At 37.5% G+C, this 25,271-nt stretch overlaps 1 protein-coding gene across 1 annotated transcript in view; it reads right to left on the bottom strand.

Moving 5' to 3' along the window:
• CAB39 (calcium binding protein 39) overlaps positions 1 to 25,271 on the bottom strand; it is an 84,810-nt gene that overhangs the window by 41,563 nt on the left and 17,976 nt on the right. The window contains exon 2 of the mRNA XM_032400202.1: positions 7,691 to 7,846. Coding sequence (XP_032256093.1) covers positions 7,691 to 7,804 — 114 coding nt within the window. The 5' untranslated portion in view covers positions 7,805 to 7,846. The remainder of the gene's footprint in view (positions 1 to 7,690; positions 7,847 to 25,271) is intronic.

Here is a 25,271-nt window from a genome sequence, read left to right on the forward strand (position 1 = left end):
CTAGCTGTACAGTTTTTGTAGCTACTCCTTGTTAGGTTGTTCTATTCCTAATTTGCTGAGAGTTTTTATCAGGATCGTTTTTTTTTTTTTTTTCCTTCTTTCTTTTCATCTACTGACATGTAGTTTGTCAATACAATGAATTACACTGATTGATTTTTGAATGTTAAACCAGCCATGGGTTCTAGAAATAATGTATCACTTGGTCATGATGTATGGTCCTACTGTTAGATTCAATTTGCTAAAACTTAGTTTATAACTTGTGCATCTATGTTCATAAGGGATATTAGTCTACAGTTTTCTTGTAATGTCTTTGGTTTTGGTATCAGGATAATCCTGGCTTCACAGAATGAGTTAAGAACTATTTTTTCTTAAATTTTCTAAAAAAGTTTATGTAGAAATTGTGTTATTTCTTCCTTAAATGCTTGGTAGAAATCTTTAGTGAAACCATCTATGCCTAGATTTTCCTTTGGGAGAGAATTACTAAGTAAATTTTGACTTACTTTAATGGATATAGGGCTATTAAAGTTAATTCATTTTTTTTCTTGAGTGAGCCTGGGCAAGTTATGTCTTTCAAAGAATCTGCCCATTTCATCTAAGTTGTCAAATTTATTGGCATGAAGTTGTTTATAATATCCCCTTATCACCCTTTTTAGTATCTGTAGAATCTGTAGTGATGTCAACTCTTTCAATGCAGATACTGGTGATGTGTGTTTTCTCCTGATCAGTCCTAGCTAGAGTTTATCAATTTTATTCATCTTCTCAAAGAAGTTTGGTTTTGATTTTTTCCCTGATTTTTATTTAACAGATTTCTGCTTTGATCTTTATTTATTTCCTTTCTTCTTACTCTGTTTAATTTGCTCTTCTTTTTCTGGTTTCTTAAGGTAGGCACTAAGACCTTCCTTCTAATATTTGCATCTAGTGCTATAAATTTTCCCCAACTAATGTTTTGGCAACATCAGACTAATTCTGATGTTGTGTTTTTATTTTTATTCTACTCAAATAACTTTCTAATTTCTTTGATCCATGAATTATTCAGAAGTATGTTTAGTTTCCAAATATTCTGGAATTTTTCCAAGACTATTATTGATGTCTAATTTAATTCTACTGTAGTCAGAGAACATATGTTATATAAATTTATTCATTTAAATGTATTAGAACTTCTTTTCAGGCCCAAAATATGGTCTACACTTACTAAAAATGTGCCATATGTCAAAAGGATGTAGGAGTGTTCTGCTGTGGTTCTATACCCATCCATCAGGACAAGTTGGTTGATAGTATCTTTCTGGTCTACTAGAAAATCTTTGCTGATTTTCTAGTTGCTTGTTCTATCAAGTATTGAGATTGAGGTACTGAAATTTCCAATTATAATTGTGGATTTGAGTGACTTACCTTGCAATTTTATCAGTTTTTACTTTATTTTGCTTTAAGGCTCTGTTACTAGGTGCATAAATAGTTAGGATTGTTATGTCCCTTGGATTAATTAACCTCTATTTTATCATGAAATGATTTTATCTCTGGTAATATTCTTTGCTCTGAAATCTACTTTTGACTGATATTAATAGAGGCACTCCAGCTTTTTCTTTTGACAAGTATTAATATGGTATATCTTCTTCCATCCTTGTAACCTAATTGTGTCATTATCTTTATTTATTTATAAAATATTTATTTATTTAGAAAGAGCAAAAGCACAAGTGGGGGGAGGGGCAGAGGGAGAGGGAGAGAGAGCATCCCAAGCAGACTCCACACTGAGCACAGAGCCTGATGTGGGGCTTGATCCCATGACCCTGAGAGCATGACCTGAGCCAAAATTAAGAGTCAGAGGCTCAACTGACTGAGCCACCCAGGCACCCCTGTGTCATTATCTTTAAAGTTCATTTCTTATAGGCACATAAAGTTAGGGCTTTTTCATTCAATCTTACGATCTCTGCCTTTTAATTGAAGTATTCAGACCATTTATATTTAATGTGATTACTGATATGGTATTTGAGTCTATCATCTTGCTGTTTATTTTCCATTTGTCCCATCTGTTCTTTAATCCCCCTTTCCTCTTTTTCTGCCTTCTTTTGGTTTAATCAAGTTATTTTTAGTGATTCTCTTTTAGATGCCTTTGGCATCTAGTCTGGTTTTTTTGGTTTTTGTTTTTATTTTCTTAAGATTCTAGTCCAAAGCTGTAGTTTTTTCTGTATTGCATTTTATCAGTTAAGACCATGCCCTTCCTTCAACCTCTGCTCCACCACCCCTAGCTAACTAACCCTCCTCTGATACCAGAGTCACATACAGAATTTACTATCCTTCTACAGTATTTGTCATTCACAAACTCTGCTAGTAAGCCCTTAATTCTCTTCATATAAATCAATAACAAATCAACAGCTTAGAGTTGAGGACAGTATCTTACAACAGATCACTAGAACCCTGCCTAGAAGCTCTGAGTGATCCACTAATCATGTCCACTGGGTATAATTATTCATCCAATCATTAAAAATGTCCTCTGAGCATCCTGAACTACAGGGGAAGATAATTAATGAACATAAAACTATTTGGAAGACACTAAGACCAACAGGGTAGATCTCTTGAGAAGGGTCATTTATCTCACTACTTCTATGTGTGGTAGCACTAAAAGGGAATGTGATACTTGGCCAACGTCATAAAAATCTAGAAGATACCTGACTATTATACACTCTTATTAGTCACAAATTCAAAATACAGATTGTTACATATTCTCAGTAATATCTGTTTTATCCTATTCAGTAGGAATTAAGAGTTCAGAGTTACAAGGTAACAGCATTTCAAGTTAACTGTGCTTTGTATTCCACTTTCAAATAAATGCAAATAGTTACTGAGCTATCTTTGGAAGGTTTAGAGTCTAACAGGGGGAAGAAAGAATAAACAAACATCATTAGTATATTAAAAATGTTAAGTGCTACAAAGGGAAATAGAACAAGATCAAGAGGAACAGGAATGCCAGAGAGGACAGATGCATTTTAAATAGGGGGTTGGGTGAAAAGTGACATTTGAGCAAAGACTTGAAGGTGATAAGGGAGTAAGCCAAGCAGAGAGCTGGAGGAAGAACATTCTAGGCAAAAGAAACAGCCACATGCAAAGGCTTAAAGGCAAAAGCAAGACTGGAGTGTATGAAGAAAGGAAGTCAATGTGGGGGGAGAACCTGGAGAAGGGACCATTGAAGCCATAGACCTGAATGTCCAGGGAAAGGGTCATCATGTATTTTTCTGCTAAAGGGTAGACAGTAAATATTTTAAGCTTCGCAGGCCACATAAGATCTCTGTTGCATATTCTTCTTTGCTTCTTAAACCAAACCTTTAAAAAATGTAAAAACCATTCTTAGCTCACCAGCCTTACAAAAATAGGCCTAGGCAAGGAATTGGCCTGTAGAACTTAGTTCAGACCCTTGTAAGGACTCTGACTTTTATTCTAAGGGAAATATTATTTGGCTCATGTTTTGAAAAAACCACTATGCTTGTAGGGAGGCAAGAGAGACCAGTTAAAAGGATACTGTAGTAATCCAGAGCAGAGATAATGGTAGCTCAGACCAGAGTGGTAACTAGCAAAATGGGAGACATGGTTAGATTCTGGCTTTTAAACCAGATAAAGTGGTTTAAAAGTGATTTGCTTCATGAATTGGATTTGGGAAATGAGAAAGGAGTCATGGATGACGCCAGACTTTTGGCCTGAAAAACAAGAAGGACCAAGTTTCATTAACTATGGTTGGAAAGACTGTGAGTGGATGTTTGAAGTGTTTTGTTTCAAAACAAAGTAGAATTTAAATTCCTTCAATCCTGCCACAACTTTGTAGCTATTTTATTTATTCTTCTAGAACTTCAGAATAATTTTTAAGTTACAAAAAGATCCTACTGTAATTTGAATTAAATTGCTTTAAGCTTAAAAATTAATTTGAGAAGAAATGGCATCTTAACTATATGCCAGCTCATAACATGGACCAGGTATTCTTTGGTGTCTCTGAACAAGGTTTTAGAGTTTTCTTCAAACAGGTTCTTCACACTTCCTGATGAAAGTTTTCCCAGACATCTGTACTTTTTTTTGTTGCTACTGTAAATGAAATACTTTCTTAAAATATTACAATTTCTAGATAGTTCTGATTGCATTTAGGGATGCTATGAATTTTCTATTGATTTAGCTGCCCTTGCGAACTCTCATTTTCACACTGGTTTACTTGTGTTTTATACAGATATATGAATATCTCAACAATGTAATTTTCCCTGTTTATTTGCAGTAGCTTTATTATTTTTTACTTCTAAGCCATTTCTTTACGTACTGGCTAGATTTCCAGAACAATGCTAAATAAGTCATAGCAAGCATGGTTTTAACGGGACTACCTTCAAGTTTTCAGTCTTAAGTATGAGGTCAAAGTTGTTTCTCATGGTTTTTAATTGAGTGATCAGATTTTCATCTTTTCACTGTTTTCAGGTCTCAGTTCCCTCTTCACCATCTGCATCAGTTGCTACTTCCTTCTGAATCTTGATAACAAGGTGAGTCAGAAATTTAGGGGTCCTCCTCCCTCTTCTTAATCTACTTCAGAATAAGTAATTTGCATGGATTGCCTTTCAGAGTCATCCCTTTCCTTTGAAATGAAATTTATTTTTCATAAATTCAACTATTTTTCTTTGCTTTGTTTATCCTGATAGTAGGAAGTCTATTCTTGCTAAGGTTTAAAGCAGTAGTTCTCAACCTCAGTGTTACTGACATTTTGGGCCAAATAATTCCTTGTTGTGGGGGGCTTTTCCATATTTAGCAGCATCTCTGGCCTATACTAACTAGATGCCAGTTGGAGCCCTCCCTCCAGTGTTAAAACCAATATTGTCTCTAGACATTGCCGAATGTAAAGGAGAAAATTGCCCCTGGTTGAAAACTACTGATTTAGTAAAGTAGATGATGTGGATTCCAACAGAGACTGAACTTGCTTTCTAAAGATTTATTTTTATTTATTTATTTATTTATTTATTTATTTATTTATTTGAGAGAGAGAGAGAGAGAGCAGCGCTTGATCCCACAACCCTGAGATCATGACCCGAGCTGAAACCAAGAGTTGGATGTTTAACCAACTGAGCCATCCAGACAACCTTAAACTTGCTTTCTATAATTACAGAACTCATCTCCAGTGCCACCTCCTCAATGAGGCTTCCTCATATAACTCATCAAAATTAGGATACTCCCCCTACCCGATGCAACCCACCTATACACATACACCTTCCATTAACTACCACAGATTTCAAACCGTTGACCTCTGGGGACCCTTGAGACCCTTTCAAGGGGACCATGAGGCCAAAACTATTTTCAATCAATACTAGCACATTATTTGCCTTTTTCTGCTATACTGCCATTTGCACTGATGGCACAGACCTCCCTAGCCCAAGTCAAGACATGGACAGCAAAGTGTACTGCCATCATTGTAATCTTCATCATCATGCACTCAGGTAACAAACAAACAAACAAAAAAAGTCAGTTTCACTTAGGAATGTCATGAGGAAGCAGGAACAAAATATTCATTTTATTAAATTTTGATCTCTGAATACACATATGTCTTTTTAACATTTGGTGTGATAAATGGGGAGTGTGCATAAAGCACTTTCTACCCCTAATTAAAGTATAATTGGCTGTCTTAAGGAAAAGTACTTGTATGACTGTTTGAGCTATGAGCTGAACAAGCCACTTTTTTAATGGAAAATCATTTTTACTTGAAAGAAAACTGACAAATCATTCAGGCCTGGAAATCTGGCAGACATTTTCTTGAAAGTGAATAGAGTAAACCTGTCACTTTTAGGGAAAACACCCAAGAGTATTTGTTACCAAATTTCAATTTTGAATACAACAGGCATAAGTCCGACCACTTTCCAATACTTGGACTTTTCTGATGGGATTAGTGGTAATACTGAAAAATGTGAATTTTTTATAATGTATAATGTGTCAGCATTTGGAAGATGTGTTTGTGTCAGCGATCCAATACTTTCTAAATGATGAATGTTAGAAAATCATGCATGGATAAAAGATCTTTTCAAAATGCAGAGCATGAAAAGTTTATTCATATACTTTCAGATTCTATTACAACCAAGGAACTATCAATTGTTGAATTTTGGTTTGGTATAAAAAATATTCAAAATTATCTGAAAGGCTTTTCTTAAAATATACCTCCCTTTTCCACCTATACATCTGTATGGGCCAGATTTTCTTTATATACTTCAACCAAAATAACATAAGACAGCAGACTGAATGCAAACACAAATACAAGAATCTAGCGATCATCTATTACACCAGACTTTTTTTTTTTTTTTTTAAGTTTTATCATATCATTAACATTTATCTATATCTTACTATGGGAATGCAAGAAACTAACTAGAATTTCCATGGAAGATCTACTAACTGAGTAGCCTGTCACAAATCCTAATCCCATGAGTATGAACTTCTTTTCTTCATAGGAACACAGGTAGACTTAAAAAGATGTTAAAGAGTCTAATATTCAATAACCCAAGACAGGAAACGACCTTCTAAAATAAACAACGGGGTGGAAAATGTCATTCCAATGAATGTTTGAAACACTCATTCAAACAATATAGGTATGCAGCCCATGGGAATCAGGTACTGTGGAGGGCACAAGGAATAACACATGGGTCAAAGAGTTAATGTTCTTAAAAAGGGAGACAAAAATCCGACACAAATAAAATCATGTTCAAGATGGTGGCAGTGCTGGCATTTCCAAAGGAGGTGGCCAAAAGGGAGAGGTATCTTTTAGGGGACAAGGATGAGGTAGGAAAGGGAGTACTCTGGGAAGCCATCTAGGAAAAGAAAGGTATAGGGTGGTTCTGAAAGATGAATGGCGGCTGAGGTGGAAATGGAAGGGGTAGATAAGACAAAGGCATTAAAAACAGTATAGCTGATTATTTGCTTCAGTTGCTCTAACAGAGGTAAGTTGAGATTGTTAGAGCACATAGAATAAGGGGAAGTGGGGTTGGAAATCACCTAGAGAAACAGAGACCAGGTCATGAAGTGCCTTGTGTGCCATGGGAGGAGTCCGCATGGCAGGTTTAAGCAGGGGAGGTATTTTAGAAAGAGTATTAAGGACTAAGATACTGCTAAGGTCCTTAAGAAAGGTCATGAGGGTCTTCATCAACTGGAAACGGAAGTCAGAATCAATTCATAAATCCCTTAGGAAGTAGGGGTTGATACTATTTCGTGAAAGATCACATCTTAAAGAAGGAGGAGACAGACTGGGGTGAAAGCCAAGTTTTAGACTATGGTGACTGGGTAGAGGAAGATACTCGTCATGGATAAAGGGAATAAGGAAAGGAGGAAAGGAAACCGGGAGAGGCGCCTCTCCAAGAAGACTACCAGTGGAAACAGTGATTTCAGGAATCAAATAAACCACTTCAACAATGAAAACGAAACAAAATAAAACAAAACAAAACAACCCCCCCCCCCCAAATTTAAACAAACTTGAAAACCTGAAATGAAAAACTGAGAAAAAAGTTAGAAATTGATCTGTTAGATGGCAGTACAGAAGAAAGCATGTGGTGTTTAAGCAGCAGCAAATGGCACTTTAGGACTCTATTTTAAAAACCCCAAACTGGGATTTATTGATCTTTTAAAATCACCTCATAATCCGTCCTACTTTTGCTCCTAAACAAAAGACTGAAAATATAAAATAAAGCCAAATACATACCTTTTCTGCTTTTTTGTCAGAAATGTCTTGCTTTTCCAGAACGGCCATGCTCTCCTTCAGGTTCTTCACAATGTCTGCTGGAGATTTGTGAGACTTCCCGAATGGGAACGGCATGGCGGCAGCGACAGACACCTCGCTGAGCTCTGCCTGCTTTACCTGCGGACACAGCACAAGGCACAAGTGAGAAAAAGTGGGGTCAATAGAAGACATACTTTTTGAATCCTAATGTGGGAAGAAAATCAGTGTTTGAGAAAGCCATTTTACAACAAGACTTTCAAAATGAGCAGGAACTGGGAAACCCACAAATATACAAGGGAAATGATAATGCAGAGATATCTCAGAATTACGGAACACTTTGTACTTTTCAAAAATACCTTATCACCTGCTCTCCTAACCACCCATTTGAGGAGGAACATGCTGGTGCTGATGAGCAGGGCAAATAGTACTGCCAGGCCCCACACTAAGTACTTTAATTCATCATCTTATGGGATCTTTTTAAATAGTTCCCTGAGGGACATTATTAGTCCCATTTACAAGTGAACTTTAATGAGGTCAAGAAACTGACTCAAGGTAGTAAGTGATAAAACCAGCTCAGGTCTGTCTTGATCCAAAGTGTCCTTAATCATTGCACTACACCTTTAATTAATAGATATCTCTATTTGGCAGTTGAGGAAACTGAGGCAAAAAGCTAGGTAAGGAGCTCAGCCAAACAGCACTGGCAACAGGCTCACTCTCTAGGTCTCTCCAGATGCGTGTTGGCCGGTGTTTACACCGTTTCCTCCCAAGCACCCAGTTGGACACACACCTCCTTCTCTTCAGTCAGTTAGGGTCTCAGAGTTGGAGAGACTCTGGGACTGAGCCTTGGGCAAATCTCCCAGCAGATCCTCAAGTCCCTTAAGTGACAGTTTCAATGTGTACTCTTTTTGCCTGGATAAGACTATCTCCTATGAAGGAACTCATTGGATAAAAGCCTAGGGATAATGAACCTCTGGAAGTTCTTAATTTTTTGTGGGTAGCAGAAAACAATATTTCAACCACATAAACCACAATATTACATCATGTAAAAGGAGGACATCAACTATTCCAAAAAGTCACCATGAAAAAACAAAGTTACTAACAAGACAAACAATGGAAGTAACTTGGGAACGTGTCAGATCTTATAATTACTTTTACTAAATAAACTGAAAGAAGTTATGTTCATAGACATTAAACAACCTCATATAAGATACCAAAAGAGAACATTTTTGAGAAGAGCCTTACAGATCACTTAGGTCCGTGGTTTTCAAACTGTGAGTTCCAAACTCCTGTATTTAACTGTCCCTGAGGCCCACCGCCCACCTCCGCCACAGTTTTTTTCCCCATGTCAACATAAAATATCTCCAATGCACAGACAGCATCATTAACACTTCTTTTGAACTTTGCCTAAGACTTCACTTGAATAAAGTATTTGAATGCTTTTTCTCTAAAGTTTGAGATACAGTGCCCTGCATATCTGTTTATAAACACACGCTCAGGGGAAAGAGCATGCAAACTAACACTAACATTAAGCCTTCAATGAAATCATGAGCAAGTGTGTTATTTCTTGACATGTTTTGATATGATCTGTTCTGACCAATCTTTACACCCAAATATCACCTGGATAGCTCACCATCTTCCTATCAGCTTGTAAATCTGCTTAATCACAGGACCAAAGAGAAATGTCCTCAAACACAGGTTCTCAAAAATCCAAAAATGCATAAAATTACATCTAAATATCTTGTCTATGACAAGAAGTTTAGATCAATTATAGCTGAGTTATCCCAAGTGGCTGTTACATTATCTGATTACCTGGCTAGGTACACAAGTTATGTTCATAGACACAGACCTCCACAAATCCTGGATCATTCTTTCCCATTACTTTTTTTTTTTTTTTTTTTTTGAGGGGGGTAATGCAGGTTGCTTTTCCATAAACACAGTGAATTCACAATCACAGTAAATCCTCTGAAAATACAATCTTTCCTATTTGTACTCTGCAAATGATAGCAACGATGCTACAAGTCAATGCTGGGTGGAGGGTGGGTATGTTTAACGGTATTTTGCAGGAAGTGCTATGGTGCTATGCAACAGAGATACTGTCAGTTCTGGCTCAATGGTGGAAGAAGTGACTTTCCAGGGCAAAGGGGGTTTGAAAAGGTTCTACCATAAACCAAATACTCGTCAGAGTAGAAAGAGTACAGCTGCCGAAGAGAACCCATATAAAGTATTTCTGTGAGGGAAAGAGGAAGCATGACACAATCATTCCTTGTTATTAGTATACTATGAGGCCAAAATTTTGCAGAACATAAAAACTAGTAAGACTGTACTTTGAGGAAATATAGTTAGTAACGAGTACTCAAAACAAGAAGTGGACACACCTCAGCAAGATCCTTGAAGGATGTGAAACGGTTTTGGAACTGACAATCCCAAGAGTATGGAGATACCCGGGCTGAAGCAGCAATGGTAAACAAGGATTAAGATGGTTAAAAGACACCTTTCACCATAACGACCTGCTTGCCTTTCCCGCAGGGGAAGAACGCTTTCCTTCTTTACCATCAGCAGTATTTCATGACAAGTATTTGAGAGAGTTTTAGGGATTAGTTACAAGAGCCCACTGATGAAGGCCCTTCAATAATTCTGCACTGCCCTTATAATAAAATCCAAGTTCCGACCATGGCCCTCCCAGGCTTTACCCATTTCCAAGTCATGGCCCAGTGCCCCGACCTTTATCACAGAGGTCCAGCCACACTGATGTCCTTTCTGTTCCCAGAATATGCCAACTACTTCTAAGCCAGAGTACCATGTTTGCAAATATGGTAAAAATCTTAATTTTTAAATCTAGATGGTGGGCATATGGGTTTTCATTGTTACTCAATTTTTCTGTATGTTCAGACTATTTCTTTTTTTTTTTTTTGTTCAGACTATTTCTTAATACTGTTTTAAAACTGCCTGAACTATGTTTTGGACATAACTGGAGTTCATGAAAGAAATGGACAAAAATATATAATTGAAAAATCCATTTAGCTTTCAAATACAACCAATTTCCTCCATCCCTTCAAAAAAAATTTTTTTTGGTTCATAATATACCTCAGCAGGACTCTCTGGGCTGAGCCAAAATTATTAATGCAATTGGGAGAAAACCAGCCACTGTTAGGATTCTAGAGGGCTGTAGAAACCCATACCTACAATTCTCAAACTGGAGGTAAGCTTGCTCCTGATGGTGAACCGTGCTGTATGCTTGAATCCCAAAGATAAAGAAGCCTTAGACAGGAAATTTAACCTGAAAATTTGAGGGACTGGGCGAGGAATAATTAAATATACTAGTTTCATATTAAAACCAACATTTATGGAACTTCATGCTAAAGCTGCATGAAAGGAATCTGCGTGAATACTGAGCACTGCACACCCCTTGGCTTCCGTGCATTGCTCTCCCTTAGCTGTTTCCCTTTCTCTCCAAATGCCCTTCCTTTCTGCATTTAATTCAATGACTCATCTTTACTTCAACATTGATGTCCTTCCGGGTTCCACCCTTGGCTGTGTTCTTACTCTATATTCCAATTGATCTCATCCACCCATGGTTGGTTTCTTTCTTTCTTTTTTTTAAAGATTTTATTGATTTATTTATTTGAGAGAGCGAGAGCACAAGCGGGAGGGAGAGGGAGAGAGAGAAGCCGAAGCAGACTCTGCACTGAGTGCTGAGCCCAATGTGGGGGCTTAATCCCACAACCGTGAGATCATGACCTGAGCTGAAACCAAGAGTCAGATGCTTGACCTACTGAGCCACCCAGGCACCCCTACCCATGGTTTTAAAAATCTGAAATCCATCTCCTGCCCCAACCAATCAGCCTACACTTCCAACTACTGCTCTCTATAAATGTCCTCCAGGCAACTCAAACCTCATCCCAAGTCCTACTTATTTTTTTAAGTTCCCCTTCACAGTGAATGAATCCATTGTTCATCCAGTCACAAACCCTGGTCATCATACCAGACAATTTCTACTCGTTAGCTCTTCCATACATAATCAGTTCACAATTTCAGTCAATTCTATCTTCTCAATCTCTCTATGCTACAGACACCAAATGTAGACCTTCACTGTCCTCCACATAGGGCAGTGGTTGTAAATGGGGCCAATATCACCCTTAGGGGATATTTTGGGAAATTTGGTTCACATAAGGATTGGGACTACTGAAATCACCAAGAAACCCAAAAAACCAAAAACACTTTTTGTGCTGTTGTTCACATACGCAAAGCCTTCAGCAAGCTTCTATATCCTTGGGGGTGAGAGGGGGGAAGTTGGGCTGGGGGTCAGAATAATGAAAGTCCTTCCTATCTACTTCTGCACCTATGTCCATCACTAAGAGTTGAACTTCTAGTTTTTAAGAAATGGTGACATTATTATGCAAAATTCAAACACTGAAGGACGACAACAAGGTAGAGAGTGAAAGTCACCAGCAAAGCCTATAGAGACAACAGGTATTAACAGTTTGGTATGCATTCTCCTTTTCATTACTTGCTCTGTAACTGTGGTCTTTTGTACTGGGAGTCTACTCTCTTCTTCAAAACAGATGGAGACCAGATGATACTAGAAATGGTCACTTAATATCTTACAAAGAACAAAAACTGCAAACTACTGCTTTGTTATGTGAATACTCCTAAGAGCACAAAGCTCCACCCCAAAAAGTGCTGGAGAACATACAGAACAGCCACGGGGAAAATAAGTCTAATAACATCATCAGAGTGAGCACGGCCCTTCTTAGGCAATCTGACTGCTTCTGGCTTGTGCGACCGCCTCCTCCGAACTGTAACTAATTCTATTCACCTATGTACTGACAAATACTGAAAAACAGTCAAATGGTCTATAAACGACTCATTAGGACATTCAACCATCCACAAACTGACTACGCACTTACTATATGCCACAAACATGAAGGGCGCCTGCTCTAAGGAAGACAACACTTTGGTGTGCATGGATGTAGGTGTATGTGTGTAGAGACAATAAGGAAAAGTGCTGAATGACAACACATTCCTAGACAGTTGAGTTCATAGGACTCTACACTAACTTATCTGTTAGATCTGACTCATAAACTTGGTGGTCAAAGCAAAAACTGCAAACAAACAAAAAACCCCACATACAATAATAAGATTGTTACACACAAAGACTATTAAAGTACTTAAATAAGCAGTCATGGAAAGTGTGAAATGTAGTACACACCTGAACCCATTTTTAGATAGCTGGCTCTGAGGCCTAATGTCCTGCTTCTAGGGCTGATTTCCTTAATTCAAATAAATACTGAATATCTACAACATGCCAGATATTGTGCTAGGTGCTAGACTATCCATACAGTTGTGCAGGCCAATTATATAAAGCACAGTGGTTAATTACACAGCTTTAAAGACAAGCTGGGTTCAAATCCTGATTTCACCATGCCTTAGCTTACTTGGACTTTTCTTCTTCTTTTTTTTTTAAGATTTGATTTTATTTATTTGAGACAGAGAGAGAGAGAGAGAAAGAGTACAAGAGGGGGTAGGGTGAGAGGGAGAAGCAGACTCCCTGCCAAGCAGGGAGCCCGATGTGGGACTCGATCCCAGGACTGCGGGATCATGACCAGAACTGAAGGCAGTCGCTCAACCAACTGAGCCAACCAGGAGCCCCTACTTAAGACTTTTCTAAGCCCCTTTTCCTCATCTCTAAAATGAGAAAAACAATAGCTACCTCACAACTTAGCATAAGAATTAAATTACATGTGTTTAAATATGCTTAGTGCAGCATCTGCATATGGTCAAATATGAATAAATAGTAATAAGGGATAGTTACACAGGCTTTTTTTTTTTTTCTTCCAAAATCTGATTTGTGACTATTTCCACAATGAAAATTGGGTAAAAAAAAGACTACCCTCAGACTGGATAGCAATATAAAATGAGTAATCTTGTTTTTCTTTTTTCTTTTAAAGATTTTATTTATTTATTTGACAGAGAGATACACAGTGAGAGAGGGAACACAAGCAGGGGGAGTGGGAGAGGGAGAAGCAGGCTCCCCGCTGAGCAGGGAGCCCGATGCGGGGCTCGATCCCAGGACCCCGGGACCATGACCTGAGCCGAAGGCAGACGCTTAATGACTGAGCCACCCAGGCGCCCCGATCTTGTTTTTCTTTTTAAACCTCCATCTCAGAAGTTTTGATTCAGCTTTTGGATGGACAGGATACACGCCCTTCTTAGCTGTAAATAAGATGCAATGACTTAGCTCCATTAAAATAAACCATCAATAGCTTGAAGAAGCAATTGAACCTTTGGTTAATTACCAAAGCCACCAAATACATGCTCATCATTAACTATGTCAAAACCAAAAGTAAGTGCCCAAGAGATACAAGACTTTGGAGTGTCTTTTGCAATTAATATACCTTGACTAGATTCCCAGGGGCCCAGGATGTTCAACACTGGATACCATGCAGGAGTCAAACTGACACTCTTGTATAGCCTAGATGGTAAAACAGAGGGCTGCAGTAGTGGTAACAGTAACAGTATTTAAAATAAGATCTCTCATAGGACACTTCAGAGATTACAAAGCACTGTTCACTTCTCTGTTCAATACCTTTCCTAATGACTTCCCATTTCATTCAGGATAAAATCCAAACTCCTGACCAAGGCACGGAAGGCTCCTTGTGATCCACTCCTCTCTGTTCTCATCTCTTACACTCTAGACTTGAGCGCTTGAATTTCTGGGCCAGGCCTGAGTACATTCCCCATACTGTTTATGGAGAGCTCTTAGCTCAAATCATCATGGCTCTCTCCCTCATTTTACTCACACTTCTACTCAAATGACACCCTATCAATAGGGCCTTCCCAGACCACTGTTTCCAAAACAGCACCTCTCCCCTGCTCTCATCTCCTTATCTTCTTCATTGCTCTCCTAGTACTTATCACCATAAACTGACATATGTTTATCTGCTCCTTTCTGTTAAAAATGTCCTATGAAAACAAGGACCTCACTGGTTTTGCACATTCATTGTTGTTGACCCAGAAACTGGAAGAGTGCTTGGTACATACTTGCAGAATATCTGAATGAATGAATGAACTATTTCTTTTGATCCTCAAGGAAAGAGTAGAACTCTTTTGATCCTTCATTCCTAAGAGAAGTTTTACTTTTTCCTGTTCTATAGATGAATAAACTAAGGCTCAAAAATACTGGATAATTTGTTCAAATATCATGAACCTAGTTAGTAAAGTGGAAGAGCTGGGACTTCAAACAACTATGCACTATCAGGTTATCCAGTATCTTTCATATTATAATGAATATGTTCATTACATATCAGTAGGCTTAAAAATGTTTCTCTCTGCTTCTTTAAGATTTATGTGCCATCTGGTGATGGGTATTGGGGAGGGCACGTTCTGCATGGAGCACTGGGGGTTACGCACAAACAATGAATCATGGAACACTACATCAAAAACTAATGATGTAATGTATGGTGATTAACATAACAACAAAAAATTAAAAGATTTATGTGCCATGATGGCAACTGAATTATTATTTTTAAAAGTGGAAAATGGGGAAAACAAAAATCTTCCACAAATATAACTGAACACTGTAAAGTCATCTAAAATAAATGCTTCTGAAGATTTCCACTGACACGAAAAAATGCCCATAATTCCTCTTAACTGAAAACTTTATAGATACAAAAGTGCAAATACATATACATACTGTGTGTGTGTATAAAGTAATCCCATGTGTGATCTATATGTGCAGATACATATGCTAAGAGAAAGAAATATCAAGGATTAGTAACAGGTAGTGAGAATATGAGCTGTATACTAAATTTTAAAGGTTAAGTATTTACAATGTGCATGTAATACTGTTTTTTGATAAAAGTACTATTTTTAAAAATTAATACATGATCATTCCTCTTAAGAGGAACCAGGTCTCCATGAAGGAGCAGGAAATATACAAACAAGATGAGCCTGGGACATGTTAATTACTTCAGGAAGCAAAGATGAATGGGTTCATGACAAAAAAAAGACACAGGAATCAATCTGAAAGGCTCCCACAGGCCTAAGATGATACAGTCTGGACATAAAAAAGAAAAAAGACCACAATGAATTGACACACAAATTAAATATTTGCATATATATAATATATAAATTATTACATATTTAATAAGAATACTTAATATAGTTAATATAAGTAAAACATTAAAATCCATGAAAATTATAGTACTAAAAAATTTCATCAGTCACTTTGGAGTTTTTGAGAGCAACACCTCAATACCCCCAAAACCGGTAAATAAAGGAAGGGAACAGCACATTTATCTTGTCTTTTCTGTACAGCCTGTATTTGAGGGGAACCAAATAGGTGACAAGGAAAAGTTCACATAGCTAGTAAACACAGGGAGAAAAACAGAAAATTACCATTTTGTAATCCCTGATGAATCTAGGATCTAGACAACAATCATCAATGGTGATCATTAAAATCCTAGGAGAAAGGGTGATGGAGAACTTCACAGTGGATACACTGGAGCTGACAACTTGGAAGACACTGATCTATTGCTAAAAATAGGACAACCAGACATCAATCTGTCTCATGATATAATGCAATAGGAAATACAAAGCTCCATCTATAAATATTTGATCTCCTTTCTCCCACTGTTAAAACAAAAACTCTGAATCTAATTAAGTTTCTAGAGCCACCAGTCTATAGGAAAACGGGGATAAAGAACAATTTAAACAACATCACTAGGAAGCAGTAAGTCAAGCCCTGAACAAGGGACAAGTCAAATAACTGGGTTTCTCCAACAGATTAAAGAGCACAAGGCAGGGTGGGGTGGGGAGCACAGAATATTAAGTAAGAGACTAGTAAGACACAATCAAATGTATGGATCTTCTCTGGACCCTGATTCAAATAAACCAACTGTCAAAAAGATATGTTGGCAATCAGAAAAATTATACATTGGACAGATAATCAAGGAATCTGTTAATTCTGTCAGGTATTATAATGGACTATAGTAGGTAAGAAAAAAATACCCTTAGTTAGACATACATACCGAAGTACAAGTAATTTGGGATTTGCTTTAAAATATTCCAGTGCCCCTCAGAGTAAGGTGGGGCGGGGGAACAGATGAAACAAGGCTAGCAAATTACTAACTGCTGAAGTTGGAAATTAATTATACTGGAGTCTATTTGTATATGCTTGAACATTTTCATAATTAAAAAAAATCAGTAATAAGGAAAAGTTCCTATTCTGAAGAGTTGGTATATTTCTTTTAATTGGTATGTCTACTGCACTTTGCTTTGTCCCCTTATTTGCCAAAATGTCCAAAGTTAAATTTATGGGTAACTACAAAGACTACCTTAATACCTGTTTCTGACATAAAAACAACCCATTCTCCTCTACAGAGCCTCAGAGCTCTCCTACTTCACTGTTCCGAACTACACAGTGTGTGTTCATTTTGTCCACTGCAGTTCCATAAACTAACTCTTCTGTTTACGGCAGACAGGAAGAGGAAGAACGTCTACAGAGGAATAAGTACACGGGCAAGTCCTTCAACAGTGCCCCTCCTAGAAATAATTCTTGGAAAACCACAGCAATACCACCATGGGTAGCCCCTCCTTGGGAGCACCCTTCTCTACTTGTCCAAAACCCGGCCCATCCCCACCCCATGTCTATAGGTCAGCCCCTCCAGGAAGACCCCACAGTGCACGTCCCCTCCCTCCTCACACTCCTAAGCTTTTAAAACCTTGATGATGCTGTGCTATTGTTATTTACATATGTATCACTCCCAACGACTCAGGAAGCCCTGTGGGGGCAAAACTGAGTATTAGCCATAATGTTATACGCTTTGTACAAGACTCCAAATACATTTATTGACGGGCACTGAAAAACACTTCTCAAAACAAAAACAAAGAAGGCCACAGAAATGACTGATATATAAACAAACAGGAGTTAACTAGAAAGTTTTAATTTGAAACCCAGCCAGTAAGGGGCTAGGGGCCACCACGTAAATGGTTTTGTAGGTGAAGTGAGCAGGAAATCTTAGGAAAGCACCTACAATTTACCTGTTGCTATGCACAAAGCTGGACCCCTACTTGCTGAGCAACTCTAATTTGTCCATCTGTATGCTGTTTGTGCCAAGAATATGAACATGGCAAAACTCTGATTAAAGTGCGATGGATTCAGGTAGTTAACCAACATGGAATACTGCTGGGTTCCTAAGACTGAGGCACAATTTGTAGAACTATCCTCTTTTGGATCTTCACAACTTTTTTTGCATGGACTGCTTTTATTAATGTTAAATCCGAATGAACTTAACAGTATTGATCACTCGTGCATTATACTGTGATGTATATTCTCTAATCCAATGTCTACAGGCTTTTTTTTTTTTTTTTTGAGTTTAGTAAACATGCAGTGTTATGGTAGTCTCAGGTGTCCAACCCAGCGATTCAACAGTTCCGTGTATTTATCAAGATAAGTGTCCTCTTAATCCCCTTCACCTATTGCCCCCATCCTCCCCCCACCCACCCACCTCCCCTCTGGTAACCATCTGCTGGTTCTCTATAGTTAAGAGTCTGTTTTTGGTTTGTCTCTCTTTGCTTTTTTCTTTGTTCATTTGTTTTGTTTCTTAAATTCCACATATGAATGAAATCATATGGTATTTGTCTTTCTCTGACTGGCTTATTTCACTTAGCATTATACTCTCTAGCTCCATCCATGTTGTTGCGAATGGCAGGATTTCATTCTTTTTTATGGCTGAATAATATTCCATTGACTACATTTTCTTTATCCATTCATCTATCGATGGACACTTGGGCTGCTTCCATAATTTGGTTATTGTAAATAATGTTGCAATCAACACAGGAGTGCATATATTCCTTCAAACTAGTGTTTCTGTATTCTTACTACAAACACTTTCTATCCATGAAACTATCCCTTCCCACCTTCTCGAACTCCTATGGTAAATACTTCCTATACATCTTTAGATTCACAGAAATGGCTGGCCCTGAGGTCCCATAATGAGTGTGGATATCAGGATTCAAGGCAAGTCTCTTGACTCCAAATTCTCTTTGCATTTATCTGTCTTTTCATTTTACATACAGATCAAGTATGTAACAAAACATACAACATAACAGTATTAAATTATCAGAGTAACCAGAAACAAATGTTCACCAAGTGACTTTTTAAAAAATATTGATTTTTAAAATTCTGATCAAATAGGCAAAAGGCAATTTCTAAGATTACTGAGTTAAATAAATATGAAAAGAATACCCCTGAATGTCCCCTACCCCCCAAAAACACACAAAACAAAAATTGGCAAGTACTTCTGTTTCATACACTTTAGAAAGGATTCTTACTGCTCATTACTGAAAACCAAAGTTCCTTTTCTATTAAACATCAGAAATGTACTGCACAGAGAGCTAGGCTATGAAAACTGTGTACTCCTTTCCAGTTTCAAGTAAGACTCCCAAACACACACAGAGGTCTGAATGACCATGAGCTTCTCCATCCTTTTGTTTTAAGTGAATTACAGAATGAGTACTTAATGAAACAGGCTTAGTAAAAATGATGTTTAGAAATAATTTCACTTTTGTGTTCTTCTAAAACTGGCTTTCTATTAATCCTTGAGAGTTTATTTTACTGGCACTAAACCTGGGAATGTCAAATTATGAATGCTTATGAAATATTCTCTAATAATAAAGTTCATTCTATATCTGAGCAACAAAGCCAGAGATACATGCTCACCGGAGAGGGCTTTGCTGTAGTAGCTGATTTATAGACAAAAGTAATTTTACAAGAACTTGTTTTAAGGTACCAGCTCGTGTAAAAAAAAAAAAAAAAAAAAAGCTGTGTGTTGATTTTACAAACAGGAACCTCATGTTAACTTTCAGTTATTCAGATAACCATATTACTAGTGTCAAGTTTTACTGTGGTAATTTCAGTGTGCCGTGCAGTCATTACGGACTTTCAAGACTAAAGTTATGATAATTAGGTACAAGAGAATATTTCAAGCTACTTTAAATCCTTCTGGAGCAAGGTGGGGCATATATAAACACCCACTCAAACAGTTCTACAATTCATTTTAAAGACAGAGTTGGAAGTATTTTAACTAAACTGAACACACAGCTAAGTAACTCTTAGGAGTTAAGAATGTAACATGGATCAGAGCTCCATGACTTCAATACACACACACACATAGGTACTTCACCTCTGCTGAAAAAAGTGTGCTCTTTATATATATATTTCCTCTCTACCCCAGTTGAGGACTGGCCCCAGGAGCAGTTTTCAAATGTCTTTTGTTGTTTAAAAGAAAGGTGGTCTGCTCAGGACTAAAGCAAGAAGCCATGAACGGGAGTACTCCTAAAAATGTTTTTCTTCTAGTTGTGACTAAATGAGTATCAGATTCCAAATCAGCTTAGTAATATTACAGATAAAGCTGAGTTTAAAAAATTAAGGTCCATGTCTTTATGTTTCAACCTTCTGTATGCATAATTTGGCAAAACTTAGTATTTTATATCAATAATTCCATGCAAAATATACCTTTAACAATGTCTTTTAAATAAAGCTTCACAGCTGAAATTGTTGGATCAACACAGCTCTTTTCTGAGTCAGCAGGGGGTCACTGCAGCATTTCTCCAAAGGATGGGCTGTTTTATAACTTCTTCAGCAGAAATACTCAGGTCACAGCTTTTCGTCTTATCTCTAATGGGTGACCAGATGTCCCTTCCCTTCTGTGCAGGATTTGCCCAGCTTTACTTTGTATTAAGGTACTAGGCCAGTTGTCCCTGGAAGTCATTAAAACAAGTGAAAATAAAGAAACCCCTTGTCTTCTCTCTACTAGCCAGATGTATCTGAGTCAGGACTGTCACTGAACATTAAGTGTCAGTTCTTAATCTTTATAAACCCTAAAGAAATGATCCCTGGCCTGCCCACCTTAGAGAGCAATTTCTTATAAAGAATGACCAACCAGCGGGCTGCTCTGGCCACAAAAAGACCACACGATGTTCTGTGCAGTTCTGGATGCCAGATACTACAGTAAAAGAAGCCAAGGAGATTCTGAGTGACTCAGGTAAGGCAGCAGTCTGAGAGTCGGAACATGAAGATTCTTAACTTGTACCAAAAGCTTATGCCAATTTCCACTGCCATCAACAGTGCACCAGCTAACCAACAGTAGGCTCTAGAAATCCTTTTGATTTCTGCCAATCTGTGAGATTAAGAACTGCTATTTTCTTGATCTCCTCCTCTCCCTACCCCTCTCATTCTTGCAATTCTTTTTATTTGAATTGCTGATCACTGGTAACAATGAACATATTTTCATGCCTATTGTCCATTTGCATTTCCTTAGTAAAACTGTACATCTCTACTGCCCATGAGTCTACTGGGTTTGGAGTATGTCTTCTTACTGATTTGTAGAATACTGTATAATTATCAATATTATCTCTTTGGCTGTTATTTTTTTGCAAATATGTTGTCCTACTTGGCCATTTGCATTTCAACTTCTTAAACTTAATGTACAAATCATTTTCTTATAGCTTTATCTATACCTTTTTCTTTATGAATTCCAGATTTTCTATTGGGCTTGTAACTGCATGCTGAATATGAATGCAAGATTTCATATCTACAGGTATCAGACATTATTTACAATTAAACAATGAATATCCTTTTCTGAAATAATGTTCTAGGAGAATCTAATTTAACAAACCTCACTATATTATCCAGTTTGACAAAGCACGTCAACTTTTACATTAATGCTGCTTAGTTGTGGGAAAGTCAATCAAGAAATCCACTATAACATGAATTCATGACCTTTCTCCAGTTAATCACCAACTGATTAAGTTATTTGGAAGGGGGGCAGCACAGAATACATTCTTTGTATATAACTACACAAAAATACATGCTAAATAAGTACAGTGTTAAATAAACACTAAACTTGATACATTTTTCAAAATTATAGGTGTATGATTTGAGAATATGTTTAAGATGAATCTACAGACATGCCTTTTAGACATGGATTCCAACATGATGTGACCAATTTCTTGTACCTAGACTTTATCCCAATCTAAGCAAGCCAGAGGCAAACACCAGGATTAGAAGTAAACTGACAATATGCCATCAAACCGCGGTAGCAATTTCAGTGAGCATCAGGTAGGAATATTTTGCAGTAGACATGTCTCCTCATGTCCTAAGCAATGATGCATCCAGGACTAGGGTAAAAGGAAAGTGAGAGACTCGTGTAGAAGAAACTCAAAGCTTTATGAGCAGCCTAATCAGACATGTTATTATGTAAATTACCATCACCACACTAGCCTGTGAGCTGTGAGTGTGCAAAAGCCATGGATCCACTTTCAATCTGCACTACACTGAGCATAGTTGGTAACCAAATTCCTATATAATTTATCCAGTTTGGGTTCTGTGACAGGTAAAGATGAATTGTGGGGGAGTGGACTCAGAGGACCCCCCCCCCCGTTATTCTCCAGGCATTCCAGCTTGTCACTGTCCTTAAGAGTGTAGTGTTTTGAACTGAACCCTATGTTCCATATGTGATCTGACCAGCCAAGACTACCCATCCGTGTATTTCATAAATGTAGTCTTAGACTCCATCAAGAGCTTTGGCTGCTTTCTACTGAGCAGTTTAATTGACCTAAGGCTTCTCCACGTATTATAGGGAGCCACATCTTCACCCACTGTTTACTTCTGCATTTTGGGACATACCTGCATGACTGAACAATTATTCCTATTAAATTGCTTCTACTTTAAATTCAGTATACGGTAGGACATTTCAAATTTTTTCTGGGATCTTACGTCTGTTATCCAGTGTCTTATTAGCTTTCCCTACCAGGTTCCTATCAACTACGAATCTGATCAGCAAGTCACACAGGTCTTCCTTTACTCCCTGTTAACAGTACAAATAATGAAGCTTTCCAATTAAAGCATGCCATCAATCTGAATTGTGTGTACAGCAATTTAAACAACCACAAGGCCACCAGGCCACCTAACTGCATTACCACTAGCAGTGACAGCTTACAGATTTCTCTGACCTTATGACACACATATATTCATACATAAAAAGTAAGTATCATACATACATGTACAGTACCAACAAACAGTACTTATCCTTACCAACTAAAATTACAGTGATATTCTCTATTCTATTTTATTCTATCCTAGTCCCTTGTTCCCTTCCTCCCTCTTAAAATGCTAAGCTGATTTCACAAACAACTGATAGGATGGAACCTGCGGTTTGTAAAAGAGACTTAGAATCAATCTGAGTAGCTCTTTTACTAGTGCCAGCTAACTTATTCACAATGTTGAACTTTTCCAATTATCGTAAGCCAAAAAGATTTCATGACTTGGTTTAAGACTTGAAATTACAGTTACATACTACAAAGCCTTATTGAGAAACATCTGTAATACATGAATAATTAACTGATTCCATGAATATGTTAAAGGCCTTTTATCAATATGATGTGCCATCTTTAATTGTGTCTACATTGATTCATTTACAGATGGTCTTAAGGAATTAAGAGTGACATTGTTATAGTTTTAGAATTAGGTCCAGAAAATGTGAACTTCACAACTATTTCTTTACAAATTAATATTATATTTTAATAATACAAAAGGTTAATCAATGTCCACATTTTAAAATGTGAAACCATCGGTCTTTAAGCATGAAATCGTATATCCAGTTTTCTGCTGCTAATTTACTGCTCACTTTGCTGCAGGTTGTGTAAACATAGTCCATATGATCATGGGCAAACATCATGGTTTTACCCATGTTTTAGTAAATAAGAAAAGCAAATAGCCAATCCTGCTCTTTTAAAAAGATGGTAATTCCCTAAAAAGAATGTGTAATTCAAAACTGGAACTGTAAACAAGTGAGAAAACTGGAAATGAAGTTCAAATATGAAAAAAAAAAGCCTTTTAGAAAATTATTTTTGTGTCAAGATAGATCGAAAAAGTAAAAGAAATGCTGTGGCTCTTAAAGGGTACACCTGAGAGTGGTGAAATGATTTTTCTTTTTTCTTTTTAATTATTCTAATGAAGAACTGTATTTTGGAAAAAACAATTTCCTTTTGAAAATTTACAACCTTCAGGGGTTCCTGGGGCTCAGTTGGTTGACCATCTAACTCTTGATTTCGGTTCAGGTCATGATCTCAGGGTCGTGGGAGCGAGCCCCATGTTAGGGATCCACCCTCAGCAAGGAGTCTGCTTGGGATTCTCTCTCTCCCTCTCCCTCTGCCCACCCCTCCCCCCAAGCATATGTGCGCATGCGGTCTCTCTCTCAAATAAATAAAATCTTAAAAAAAAGAGAAAATTTACAACCTTCAAACTTATATCTAGAGGATCAGATATAAACCTGGAAAATCACTTTCCTTCAAGGTCCAGCATTGCTATTTCTGTTCTGGCCAAATGCCCATGAAAGCACAAACATGCCACAAAACCAGCCTGAGCTGAAGCACCATAGTTGGAGATTTGAAGGTTTGTTTCCTTTTTAAACTGCTCAAAGGCCACCGTATAGTGGTATTTAGTGTAAATACACTTTTTCCAGCAGAAGTATTTAGAGTCACAGAATACACAGTTCCAGGGCCTCTTAGAGGATTGTGTAAAACATTTTACTCAAAGAGGATTTATCTCCTAACGAGTCAACACATCCTTTCCACCCCTCATCCTGTGGTACACACTCACTAGGAGTTGTTCCAGGCCTTCGAATACAACTGGGGAGACAAGGCACACACACAGAAAGACTGAAATCTATGGCGACTAACGCATGCCACCAGAGCCTGTATGAAAAAACCCAAATAAATGATATGAGGAGCAAGTTCGGAGGACAGACACAGCACTGTGTGCTGAAGACCTCAGACTTCAACTGAGGAGATGCTTCTTGAGCTGCGTTGTGTAGACAGGATAAATCTGGGTAAGAGTCAGAAAATGTTTTACAACTGACTGGAGAGCTTTATGCAACAATATGAATTATGATAAGAAAACAAAAATTATTTTGTAATTTTATCAAGCTCTGGTAGGTAATAAAGTATCAAGTGAAGAGGAAGGCAGAAGGTAAAAAAAAAAAAAACTCACTGTAAACTCAAGGGCTGTTTACAGAATAATCACATGCCTTCTTTTATTGCCCAAAGAACATTCCACACTTGATGGAGTGGTGGTTTCCAGGTGAGTGTTGACATCACAATACAGTCACAATGGAAAACTTGCTTTTTAATCTGAAAGCTGTATCTAAAATACACAACAAAAACATCTTATATCCAAGGGAGTCCAAAAAGCTAAGGTTTGGGTAGAGGCCCCAAAATATTCAGAAAGAGCTACAACGGATGCAATTACTTAACACTGAAAACATAACTCCTTCTACAAAAGTTTTGAATATGGGATTCCATGTTTCCTTTACTATTTCAGCAGAAGAATCTACTAACTCAAGTGAATGTGCTGACTATAATATTTGTGAAAGTGCTCTATAATCTGCAAAAAAACATATGGAGATTATCATTTCTGTGCAGGCCTCAAAAATCTACCTTCTTGGTTTTTATTCATTCATTCATTCATTTATTTTTAAAGATTTTATTTATTTATTTGACA

Source organism: Phoca vitulina, unplaced genomic scaffold (assembly GCF_004348235.1).
Source record: "Phoca vitulina isolate PV1807 unplaced genomic scaffold, GSC_HSeal_1.0 scaffold1, whole genome shotgun sequence".
NCBI classification, from domain to species: domain Eukaryota; kingdom Metazoa; phylum Chordata; class Mammalia; order Carnivora; family Phocidae; genus Phoca; species Phoca vitulina.